The sequence below is a fragment of the Glycine max genome, chromosome 7 (assembly GCF_000004515.6).
Source record: "Glycine max cultivar Williams 82 chromosome 7, Glycine_max_v4.0, whole genome shotgun sequence".
In the NCBI taxonomy this organism is placed as follows: Eukaryota; Viridiplantae; Streptophyta; class Magnoliopsida; order Fabales; family Fabaceae; genus Glycine; species Glycine max.
Window position 1 is genome coordinate 8576410 of NC_038243.2, and position 13165 is coordinate 8589574.

General features: G+C 33.4%; 1 protein-coding gene across 2 annotated transcripts; it reads right to left on the minus strand.

Moving 5' to 3' along the window:
- Positions 1-948: 948 nt before the first annotated feature.
- On the minus strand, positions 949-10991 carry LOC100791354 (zinc finger protein BRUTUS). 2 transcript variants are annotated; one of them, XM_003529973.3, is made up of 14 exons: positions 10394-10991; positions 9258-9467; positions 8254-8448; positions 7765-8120; positions 6548-6776; positions 5811-5979; positions 4471-5712; positions 4207-4378; positions 3865-4080; positions 3656-3793; positions 3043-3277; positions 2819-2878; positions 2351-2422; positions 949-1540 (listed from the first exon to the last, which is right to left on the minus strand). In XM_003529973.3, the coding sequence occupies exons 1-14, from the start codon at positions 10694-10696 to the stop codon at positions 1409-1411; spliced, it is 3729 nt and encodes a 1242-aa protein (XP_003530021.1). In that variant the 5' UTR covers positions 10697-10991; the 3' UTR covers positions 949-1408. The 2 variants fall into 2 exon arrangements, with proteins under 2 accessions (XP_003530021.1, XP_040872887.1); XM_041016953.1 differs by lacking the exon at positions 10394-10991 and adding an exon at positions 9579-9641.
- Positions 10992-13165: the final 2174 nt, after the last annotated feature.

Here is a 13165-nt window from a genome sequence, read left to right on the forward strand (position 1 = left end):
TTTTAAATTTTTTTTCAAAAATATGTTTTTTTAATTTATTAATATATTAAATTTTTTAATAATAAATATTTTTTTATAGAAAATATACGAATTAAATAATTCATGAGTTATATCAAATTTAATTGTCACAAAATTAATTATTTAAATTTACATGTGCATTAAATATACATTAAAAAGTTTAGTGTTATGTATTATTTATTTTATAACATAATTGACCTATTAGTTCAGTTGGTTAAAATATTGTACTAATAACCTAAAACTCACATGTTTGGTTCTTGCTTGGGCCATTAATTTAAAATTAATTCGTAAGATATTTTTTAAAAAAACTTTCAGATTGGGTTTATACGGATTAGTTAATCCATAAGCCTCATAGTTGATCTGTATGAGACCCACAGATCCGTGGGTCTCATACGGATCAGCTGATCTTCGTATCCTTTTACGAAGGACAAAATGGAAAATTTGCAAAACTGTTGGGTGTACCAACAATTTTGTTGGGTGCGCGTAGCAGTCCCCTAAAATGAGATGTATACATTTCACGGCCCAAAGCAATCAGTCTTAAAATGCAACCTTTGTTCTGATGAACAGTTACCACTCTTTGAAACTTGACCAAAAGCTATAATAAAAAAAGGATGGATGAGTTTGACCAAGCTAGAGCTAATGTAATTTTATTGTTAAAGAATTATAGAGCAAACCAAATAAAACCGTTTTCATCTTATCACTACATTTTTTTTATCTGAACTCAACAGTTTGCATATGTTCAGTTTTGTTTATTTTATTCACCCAAAACGTTCAGTATATATTTTACCACAACGTGCTTTTGAAAAAGATATGTAAATTGCTACGCCAAAATCATGGCCGTTACAAATGTCCAAAATTTTAATGTAACTTCTAACACGTGACGACTATACTGAGATTTCAATCTAAATTGATAGAATAACCACACAAATGTGCTCAAAATGATATTCTGTTGTTTATTAAGTAAACCCCATAAAATCATTTGGTATATATCGTCACATCATAAAAAGAAAAAGAAAAAGAATCTAATGAAAGCCGGCATAGTTCATTTAGTCTCCCTTCTCCCAACGATTGCTGTGTAAAGCAACGCTAGTGCGCACTTTAAATGAACTTTCAACTAAAACAAGCAGCAGCAGATAAAGAGGAAGAGGTAAAGTATCCACTGCAAAACGAAGTTTGGAAGAAAGCTTATCTATACACGACAACTATGGACTTGGTTTGGTGCTTCTATGTCCGGCTTACGAGAAGACAGGTTAACTCATGAGAGGTCTCATTGGAAGTGACTCGCATTGTGTATAAAATGAAAGGTAACCAGTTTCCTGGTTTGGGGAAAATTGGATTGGCTATACAAATATTTACAAGCTCTGTACTTTCATTACAAAAAATAAGCATACTAAAGGCAGCTAGAATTTGCTGCCTCACTCTTGATTACCCGGGTATTGTATGAGCCACAAGATCCACATTTGTGATATAACCAGTGGAAGCGTGAAGTGCCCTTTCTATCACAGTCATGGCAGAGTATATCCTGCATTGCAATTATGAAAATGAGTAAGAAAAAAAATACAAGAGTTGAAAAATCACTACTGCTAGTGAGCTAGCTGTTCTTTCTATTTTATTTCAGTTTGTTTTGTTGGAAATCTTATTTTGATACGATGATGAAAATAACACCAAAAAAAAATGCAGCATATGGTCAGTACAAGGTATTTGAGGTGGTTCATTCTATTGACATTGGTTATGAATCGAAGAGGAAAAAAAAGACAAAATGTTTTCATGTCATGAGTCAGTGCAACTTCAATTTCCTAAGATGAGGAGGAAGTTGCATGACTACCTTTGTTTAGAGCAATATGGCTGCTCTTGCAGCTTTTCTTTTTCTCGCTCAAAAAGCTATTTTAATTGTGAGAAAATGTCAAAATTAATTAAACATAATATATCTTCTTTGGTCACATCAAAATTTAATGTCATTTTATTCAAAATATTGGTTGTTGAACGTTGCACAAAAAAATTACAATATGTGAAAAATATTGGTAGAGAAACCAAAAAGAAAATGGTATTCATGTAATTATTCCCACCATCACTAAGTAAAGTAAATACACCAGTCATTATTTGGGACATGACTTTTATACACACACAGAGACAAGCTGGACATGACCTTTGTATAATAATTATTCTTTTCTAAATAAATAAAAAAAATCATAAGAAATAACTAGGTAGGCGAGGGCAAACAAAATTCCTCGAATGCTTAAAAAACACAACATAAAACACACTTTAATTTCTCATTTTTAGATTAAATTTACAAATTCTTTGAACAAATAAATATTTAACAGATAAGTAATACCTGATAGCGGTCCCTGTACTCTTCAGGAAGCTCCTCAGCAGCCAATAAAGCATCAAGCATACCAAAGTAAACCTGGATAGGTAAAGAAACAGCTAAGTGAGCCCCCAAGAGTAGAAGTGAACTCCCAACAAAATGGTTCCCAAAGGAACTCCCTCTCTCAAGCACACCTTAAACATGGGATAAAACAAAAATTAACTTTGTACAATTACCTCTTTAGTTAATTTAAGGTATTTTTAACATGTGCATTGTAAATTTGTAATTATATTATCTATTCACTGAAGCTTCTAATCAAGTGCCAATGGGATAACATTTACTCTTAACACTTTTTTTAGTTATCTCAAATTCCTAATAATGTTCCAACACATGCATAGAATAGAATTGTTAAGGATCAATAAAGGTATTGAATTGTATGCCTATCAACAAAACAACTTTGGAGGATTCAACTATTTAAAAAGAAAATATTCTTACCGCCATATCTCCCAGTGATTTGCTGCAGATTGGACATGTGTAGTGGCTACAAGTGTATGCCTAACATTTTACAACAAGGTATAAGATTGAATCCAAAACCTTCTTTCAGACTAAATCGAAGAAGAAGAATGAAGATTAAAGACAAATGGTTCAAATGCAGGTTTTCACTTTCTATGTTTTTTTTAAGCCTGCAGTTACTAAACCTTTAAATGGGCATGACATACCTGAAAGCAAGATGAATGCATGTAATGCCCACAAGGTAAAGCTCTCACTGTTGCACTTGATGTGAACAAGTCGTCGCAGCAAATTGGGCAGTTCATTTCTAAACCTTTCTCCAGGCACTTGTGAGATGCTGATTTTATCCCCAGGCAACAATTGCATTTCATACAATGAAAATAATCAATCCCAAGCCCTTGTCCAACACGGCATATATTGCAAAATGGGCAATGATAAACATTCCTGAGAAAGAATGATGCAAAGTTAAGAATCAAAATACAATGAAAAATAAAATTAATAAACTAACAAAGTTGACAGATTAATAATCAATTAAATCAGAGAGGACAAACATTTTCAATTGTTTCTTGCTAAGACAATCATATAACATTAAACATACCAAAGTATTTATGTTTAATAAAAGAAGAAATTTATTGCGATGAATGTTTTGAAAATTCTGGAGCATGAAGAAAATAATGTTATGAAACAATTTAAGTCCAATCAAGAGAAGGATTAATGGTTACTGTAAACTACGATTGTGCTAACTTCAGAAAGAAAGTACCAACTACTATGGACATTAGAATGCAAGTATGCAAAATACAGTAAGAAGTAAACGAAATGTACCTTTCATCATCAAAAAATTTGCAAATGTTGCAATAATACTTTGCCATTGTAAGTCCATTACATGAAGGTGACATGCATATCGGCCCAACTGGCTGTATAGTTAGGCACTGCATACACATCATTTCCAATGTTGCTTTTCTGCAATTATCAAACAGATATTTAGAAATACATGCCAATACTAAATATTAAGAAGTCCATGAAAAACTTACCTATCCATTGAGTGATCACTTGCATTGTCATGACAAAATCTGCAAGTAAATAACTTGCCACAACAAGCAGCTCGAAGCTTGCAATTTCGCTTATAGTGCTCACAGCCAAATATTTGTTTCTCTGGGTCTCGAAATGATGGTGAGCATCCTTCTATTTGTTTACTAGACTCCCCAGATGGAGCCTTAGGTAACTTCTGTTGGGAAGCTATCCAGCGACTACAGTAAACAAAAAACTAATCAACATAAGCCCGAAGACAATTAGTAAACTGCTATCAAATGAACATGCAATTTATTATGTTGTAATTATATAACAACAAGGTAACTATGGTCATTGGAACCAACCTTGTCATTAGATTCTGCACAAGGTATGCCTTTCTCCTTGGATCAAGAGTTGAGTCGCGATAAACCTTCCGGATTTCTGACTCAAGTTCATTCTGATTCATACGGAATATGTCTTTCCAACCTGGCTTGAACATCTGCTCATTCAGGTTCAAGCTTTCTTGATAATCACCACCTAGTATAAAACCATAACACATTATATGTTTAGTTATCCATCCAGCAATTTCTATGAATGAAAGAAAGTAAGAAACTAAAAGCAATAGAAACCTCTTTGAGAAGTGCTACGCTCTGACGCTTCTGTCTGTGATGTAGATACAGGACTTTCTTTCAAGCATTCATTTAGCCATTCATTGAACATGGTGTTTTTAGTTGCCTGTTTCCATGTGTCCATCATTTTGTTTTGTTCATCCTGTGTAAGTGCAGAAGTTACCCACGGTAACATTGATTGGAGAACTTCAGCACCCGTAGTTCCAATTATCCGGCCCACTATCTTGTCTTGTTCTTCCACAGTGAAATGTTTTCCAAACAATGGCCAGAGCTCGAGCTCTTCCCTAAAAATATGTTGATCCAGGGTCACTCTAATAGATTTGCACATCCCTTGAAGCTTAGTTGCAAGCTCATTGTACTTTTTGATATTATCGTCATCATTGGCATCAGAAATTCCAAAATCATTTTCACTTAAATCCACTGACATATGGGCCCTTTGCAAGTTTTCATGAAGGACAGAAAGCTCAGAAAGAACGCATGAAATATCTTCAAATAATTTTTCTTCTTGCTTATGATCCAGCGTGTAAGAATGGCTCACATTATGAAGTGCCTCTTTGGATTCGAGGGCAGGAAATACTATATCATCTTCAGCATTACTATGAGCTCTGTATAAACCCCACAAAAGCCGGAATCTTCCACTAAATTGCCGAATAATTGTTTCATCACCATCACAAAGCTTTCCAGATTCAATGTCTAAATACTCCAAGTCTTTGCGTATGGCTTTATGGAATTTAAATATGGTATCAATTGGTCTTTCTGTAGAACCAACTTCACATGAACTGTTGTCTGTTTCCCATATGAAAAGACTAGAATTAAGGGATGGGGCAGAAGCTGTGAAAGACAAAGAGCGTAAGGACTTGGTTGTAGAGAGTGAACCCAGCCCCAAATTATTCTTGTTGACTCCTAAAGCTGGCACACAACAAGACTGGGCACTACAACATTGTTTCTGAAAACTTTCACTTTCTGAAGTTTTAGAGACGTCTTCATTCTTGTGCACCTCCGATATGTTTCTCTTGACTGATCTTTGTTGGGTCCCATCTGATTCAGCTAATACTGAGCAAACTCTACCAGACAATGCAGAAGCAGGTGTACAGGAAGAATGGACAGTATTTTCTTCAATATCAGTAAATCTCTGGGCCGGACAGCAACCTGATACACTTGAAGACAAACACAAACCATCTTTACGAGCCTTGCAAGCCCAACCACAGAAAAGTGTGACTAAAGCAGAATCTATTGCTGGAGCTGGAACAAATTGACAAATTGTCAAATATAGAAGACATGAAAAAAATTCTTAAAAATATAATTTCCTTCAGAAGCAAATTCAAAAATAGACATAGAACCTGTCGATTGCATGTTTTTCAAAAACATCTGTGCTTCATCTTCAGTTAATGATCGAATCAACCATGGCAGGACACGCTCAATCAATTTCAAAGGCATCATGCATAAGCTTTGATAGAGAAGTTCACGTTGCCTTTTGAAGCTAAAGTGCTTCCGTGCAAGAGGAAGAACCTACAGAAATGAGGAGTTAGGTATATAGAATAAATATGTTAAAAGGTAGCTTGATAAAGAAACTATTTTGTCAAACTCTTGTTATATATATTCAACTTTGAATTAAGTAGAGAACTTCCCTTCCTATGTCAAACTTTTCTATCAATATAATAATAATAACAATGAAAATAATAATAATTAGGTAATACAAGAAATGCTCATGAGGGCGAGCCCTGGTGCAGCGGTAAAGTTGTGCCTTGGTGACTTGTTGGTCATGGGTTCGAATCCGGAAACAGCCTCTTTGCATATGCAAGGGTAAGGCTGCGTACAACATCCCTCCCCCATACCTTCGCATAGCGAAGAGCCTCTGGGCAATGGGGTACGAAGTTTTTTAATACAAGAAATGCTCATGTTTATCAAGCTTTGATAAGCTGTGATGTGATTTCTACACATAGGACAAAAAAAATACCCCAACCAATTTATTAATCATCCTATTGTAACATTAACATTTAACAATGTATTTGCTAACACCTTCACATCTCAAAATAAGGAACTAAGAAAATTTATTTCATGACGAATCAAGAATCACCTGAACTTCTTCATTATGGAAATGTCTCTGTATTGTTTCCAATATATGATCAGCATGTGAACACAATGTTGAATAAAATTCAGTTTCTGAACTAGATGTTGCTCCTTCACTTTGAATACTTTCAATCAAAGACCGGAACTCATTAAATTGGCTTTCTTCTTCAGCATGTTCTTGAAAGAAAGAAAACTTTCCATCTACTGCTGGAAAAATAACCTTGTCCTCAGCAATACTGCATTCATAGAAATAATAAATTAACCATCCCTTGTTGCACATTCTAACTCACATAAAGAATGAAGTATAGAGGATAACATTTAAGAATGTAGCTAACCTTTTTTGTTTGACAATCATTTTTTCAATCTATATACTATAGGATATCATGAGAGGATCCTCTAGCAAAAAATACTATATCCATATTCCATGGCAGCTTATCCATTCATTGTAGTTGTCACACACTTCTAACACTAAATAAAGAATGCAGTACAGAGGATGGCATTTAAGATAGTACTACACTTTAATCTTTTATGATAATTGTTTTGTCAATCAATATGTTATGGGACGTTAAAATAAAATATGATCATGACAAGTTCCTCTAATAGAAAAATACTATATCTGCATTCTATGAAAGTGTCTTGACAACCATTGTTTCACTCCTTTAGGATGGATTATTTTTCTTCTTTTATTCATTTTAGTATTACTAATTACTAATGTTATAAAGGGAGCCCAGAGACTGAGAGTATATATACACAGCCTTACTTCAGCAAGTGAAAAGGTTGTTTCCAGAATTTGAACCCAGGACCTCAAGGTCACAAGGTAGTAGTAACCTTATCATCGCACTAAGGCTTTCCCTCTCAATATTACTAATCCAAATATTGGCACATTTTACATAAGTTGGAGAAAGTGAGAAACAACAAATGAATTCTTGTATTAGCATCCCTACAGGTTGCACTTTAATATATAAGTGGGAGAAAGTGAGGAGCAATAAAAGTTTCTGTGCTTCCAATTGAATTTTCTGTAATCATTGTTTCTTCTTTTCCTATGTGAGAAGTGAGAACAAGAAGATGGAATAAGACTGAACAGGGGAATAGTAACAGTTAAATTAAGTTGATTGAAAAACAAAAGAGATAAGCCCTAAAAGAAATTAAAACAAGCAAAATTTGAATTGAAGCAAGGCAAGATGCTTCCAAGACAGAATCGTAAAAAAAAAGAAAAAAAGATACCTGTGAAATATGCAAACTTCAGCAATGAATTGCAACCTTTCATTGAAAGCTGACAGGTTAGTAAAATCTCCAGAGAGTTGTATCTTTCTAGTCTGTGCTGCTATCTCATTTAACTCTTTTTTTATTGCATTATGCCAGAGCAATATTTCATCTATAGGATGTGTTCTCATGGTATCAGAAACATCTATAATAGATCCAGAATATTTCCTTTTCCCTGTTGCTGTGGACTCACATGCACATTTTATTTTCCCATTCTGATGGGTTAAAGGATTAAGACTACATCGCACCTGAGAATGATCTAAACAATTTTCAACTGTGTTAGCACTACTTCCCCCTTCCATCCAGGTGAAAACAACCTTCAATAAGCAAGAATATAATCAGATACATTACCATGATGATCAAATGTACATAAATTGTGTCTAATGCATGAAGTAGCATATAAAATGAAAAGGAAAGAACAATTATGTTAAACAACATACAAAACTACACCTTTTGAAGAAGCTTTTCCTCTGGCACTATCTTGCTTAAGCACTTCCGCAAATCCTGAGATTCATCAGGTGATATAGATGTTGAAAGCCATGGAAGAAATTCTGTCATCATATTCACAGGAATACTGCAGAGAAACTGCCAAACTAAAGATGCCTGTTCCTCAAGAGAGAACTTCTCAAGAAGCAGTGGAAATACCTGAAATCATCCAACAAACATAAATATCAGACACATCACAATCGGAACAAGATTTTTCAGCCATTTAAAATTAAGGGAGTCATTACCCCAATGAACCATTTATTATATTGTTTTGTAAACTACCTCAAGGTCAACACTCAAACATGAATATGTAAGCATGCCACACATGATAATTGTTTGAATTTTCTGCTTGATAACCCCACCAAACAGATGCACAATTCTTAAAAAAAATTATCATAAACATACACAAATCTGCATGCTTGTTTTTCTCCTAAATGGTATTCTCATGTCAACAAATAAAACAAATTAGCAAAATTTAATCTGAATTCTGTCATATGTGATACGACCAGCTACTCTTTTTTTTTCTAGACAGAAGATATAAAGTTATTAGTTGTAAACTAAGTATTCACAGCAAATGAACGGTGTAGGAGAAAAACCTGTAATTGCTAACATTAGAGACAGCATCTGATCAATCTATTGCTAATAAATTTTATAATATTGATAGTATTGCTGAATCACTATTTACTACTTGAAGACCTCATGGTTGGGTTAAGAGAAATTTTTCAATACCAGAATATTTTAACCCATCAAGTAAGCAAAGTATATATAGAAAAGGGAAAATAAAATTTTTGTAACTATGGCACGTAGAATTCAGCACCTGGCCTAAAATAACCAAATAGTAAATAGTAGGACTTTTAGCTTGTAGGGACGAAACAAAGTCCACCATTCTGTTATCTTAAACTTTGCTTTTATCTCATAATAAAATTCCAAGGGGAAATCAATGAAAGAATTATTCATTAGACTTATACCTGCTCCTCTTCCTTAGCCATGTGTTGACTAACAGACGTCTGCAGAGCTCCTGTGCAGGATGCTAACTCCTTTGGGAAACTTTCGTCATTATGGATGGAAGAGTTTAACAGCTCAAATAGATGATCAAAAAGATCACTTTCACCCTGGTGTTCGAGGGAGTATGTTTGTGCTACATTCTTCACTCGTATATCTAGAGCTGGAAAAATCACCTACATTCCAGAACAGATTTCCCTCAGAATGTTTGAACAAAGCAAAAAAAGCAGGAGTGATATATCCATATTAATAGAACAATGGTTTGCGAAAGTAGGAAAGATCCTGACGAGAAGCATATAGCCTTAAAATCAACAAAAGAAGTCATTGGACTCCATCAAGAAATCTATAGGATGTTCTGCAAAAGATATATCAAATACAAAGGGAACCATTAGAATATAATCCGTAATTAGCAAAGTTCACAGCATTCCAGTCCATATATTTTAAAAACATATTACAAGCCCTACGGTTACAAATGCCGCAAAAAATTTTAGGCACGCGGAAAGCCCAATCATTTTGCATCAACCATAACTAGAAACGGAATAAATTTATGCGCCACTAGCTGATACAAAAGCTCAGTTCAGTCATGAATCGGAATACAATCAATTTGATTGCAGCTATTTAGTGACATCCAGATAGCTCAACCACCACAGACGTTACATAAATAATCAGTTAATCACTTCACATAGTGCAACAACCAGAGCCGCATGCACGGTTGAACACTACTTGTGATAGTAATTAATTAATTAACAATCTATAGAGAGAGTAAAGAAAAAAAAAGAGAGAGAGAGAGAGAGAGAGAAAGGAACTAGGAACCATATGCGGATTCTCTAATCTATATATACATCTAGTTCATCTTATTAAAATCAAAATATGGGGGGGGGGGGGGGGGGGGGAAGTAACGAGAATAACGAAAAGATTATATATTTATATGTAACTATATACTAGAACAACGCACTGAAAATTAAATTAAAGCTATCAAACATCAACCATCACTTTCTAAACCATATTCATTCCTCAGAGAATGAAACTCGATTACGCAATCGAATATGAACAGAAGAAAAATAAAATTGAGAAGGAATAATAACGATTCCGAAACTTGCACCTCATCTTCGGCATTGGAATGGTGTCTGTACATCGATGTGAGGAAATGGTAGCGTTGGAAGAGGGGCTGGATGTCGGAGCAGTTTCCGGTGGCGAACGCCATCGCCAATCGGTGCAGCGCGTCGAGCTCGTTCCGAATCGCCTTGTGGAAGAACGAGAATATCAGAATTGGCGACTCCGACAGCGACCGGCCGAATCCGCCGCCGCCATTGGCGGAGGAATCCACCTTGCTCACAGGATTCGCCAGCACCGCTACTCCGCCGCCGCCGCCGACGCCGTTCAGCCCCGTCAGCGGCGTCGCCATGCGCTTTCAATTTTTTTCTCCTCCGTCGGGAAATTTTCTCGCGGCTCAATTTTCCGGGAATTTTTTTTCTCTCTCTAGGTCTGCACTGCAGGGCGCGTCGATTGGTTAGTTAGAAACGGCGTGTGCGCGCGCGTGTAAGAGAGAGATAGGGTGTGTTTGTTTCGCTCTCGCTGATTGAAATTGCAAGAGTTAACGTTTTTTGTTGTTTCGTTTCGTTCTAACTTCGGAGCGGAGAAGAAGGGGCTGTTTGGTTAGTGCGATAAGATTAAGAAACCTGCGAGGTGATGTTTTCTGACTGAGTGAGGTATATCATGATGTTTATATACTTGTGATTGCCACGTGGCTAGAATGCGCCACATAGGATGATGATGTCATACTAGGCTAACGAGTCACGACCAGGATTGCTCACATTTGCATTTTTCTTCTAGCTACAAAACGGGAGTTAGTATATTTTATTAATTCTTTTAGGTTTGATGTCATCTATATTTATCTGTTCTATAATTTTTTATTAATTAAAATACACAAGTTTAAAATATAAGACCTTCATTTTTCCCATTATTTCAATGAGATGTTTTTAAACTAAATTACATACATGAAGATTTTCTAATTTCAATACTCACTAAGCACCATTTTGGGATCAAAGATAAAATTGTGATTAATACATAAATTGAATTATGTAAATAAATTTTACTTAATAAAGTCAATATTGCAAATTTGGCTCTTCAACGACAGTTATTGATTGGAATAAATAAAGCTATAGTTTTCCATTTTTAAAAAGGTGTTTATATGTGATTTGTCTATCTACAAAGAAAGTGGCACTCAATAATTAATATTGACATGAAAGAAAATTAATATTTTGTTCAAATCAAATCAGTTAGCGCAATAAATTTTTAAATGATTTATAAAATATTTCGTACTATAGTTTTTATTTATATATTTTTTCGTACAAGAGGCAAATAATTAAGAAACAATCTTTTTGAATCTGTTGAGAAAAAGGAAGGAAGAATAAATTTTGCCTTTGCCCCAAATCCAAATGAATAATCAATATAAATTGCTATTATATAATGAGTGTTTTGTGTTTTATAACTTTCGTATTTTTAGTATTTGCTTCATTGTTTAAAATACACTCAACATTTTAGATGATCAAACTCTAAACACATTCAAAATATTGTCGACTTTAACTCACATATTTTTCACAATTTTATTCCTAAAGGCATTTCTATTGGTAAAAGGAGAATGTTTATAAAATATTTTTAGTCTCAATATTTAAATAATTTGGGACATTTTTTGTGAAGAGGAGTGGTAACAATATCCAACACACTCTTTTTACTAAACACGTAACTAGTGGTTTAAATTTATTAAAAAATTAAAAAAAATAAAATTAAATAAGTCGTGAAATCCATCAAAAGTGTATTTTTCTATGAATTTCATTTAGTAAAAAATATTTTAAAAATATGTTAGAAGATATATTGTTAACATTTTTCTTTTGTGAATCAGAACAATAATCCCTCACTTGAGGCTAAGGGAAGAGAGTTTTGTGGTTCCCCTGAGTTGCCTAGGTCATTCTTCTACCATTAATAATTCGATCTTGATTTTATTACATGGTTAAGCTTAATGCATTTGTTTTATTATCCACTTACATGGATCTTGCCATTTTGTTCTTAAAAATCATTTCAATGAGTCAAGGGAGAGAGTATTTATAAATTATCATTAATTTTCTATACATATAAATTATCATTAATTAACTCAAATATTAAGAGACGTAAGACTTTTTTAGCATACCAAAGAATAAGCCATCAATTTCATTTCTAAAACATTATTCTGTTTCCTAAATAGTCCTTAAGGTAAACGAATTGCATAAGTAATCATTCAAATATTATAAATCATATTAAATAATCTTCTTTCAAGTATTGAATATATATATATGTGTGTGCTTGTGTGTATGTATAAAAAAAAAAAAACAAAGACGAAGAGAGAGTAGAAAACTGAGTAAACAAAATTTAAAAAACTGTTCAACGTACCGACATGTATAAGACGTTGACCAGTTTTTACAATATTATTGATTAAATTTTAGATTGATTTTAATAAAATATATCAATATAAGACTATACGTTGATAAATGTTTAATACTTTATAAATTATTTATCTAATCTTATTATTTTAAGAACTATGTAGGAAATGGAATAATGTTTAGGAGCCAATTATATAAACAATTTTTTTATGTCATTACCGTATTAAAAAAAATTGTGGAGTTGGGTGGGGGAAGTAAACCGAGACGTAAACCTGTGAAGGAAGAAAAACAGGGAAATGGAAAAAAAAAAAAATATATATATATATATATATATATATATATATATATATATATATATATATATATATATATATATATATATATATATATATATATATATATATATATATATATATATATATATATATATATATATATATATATATATATATATATAT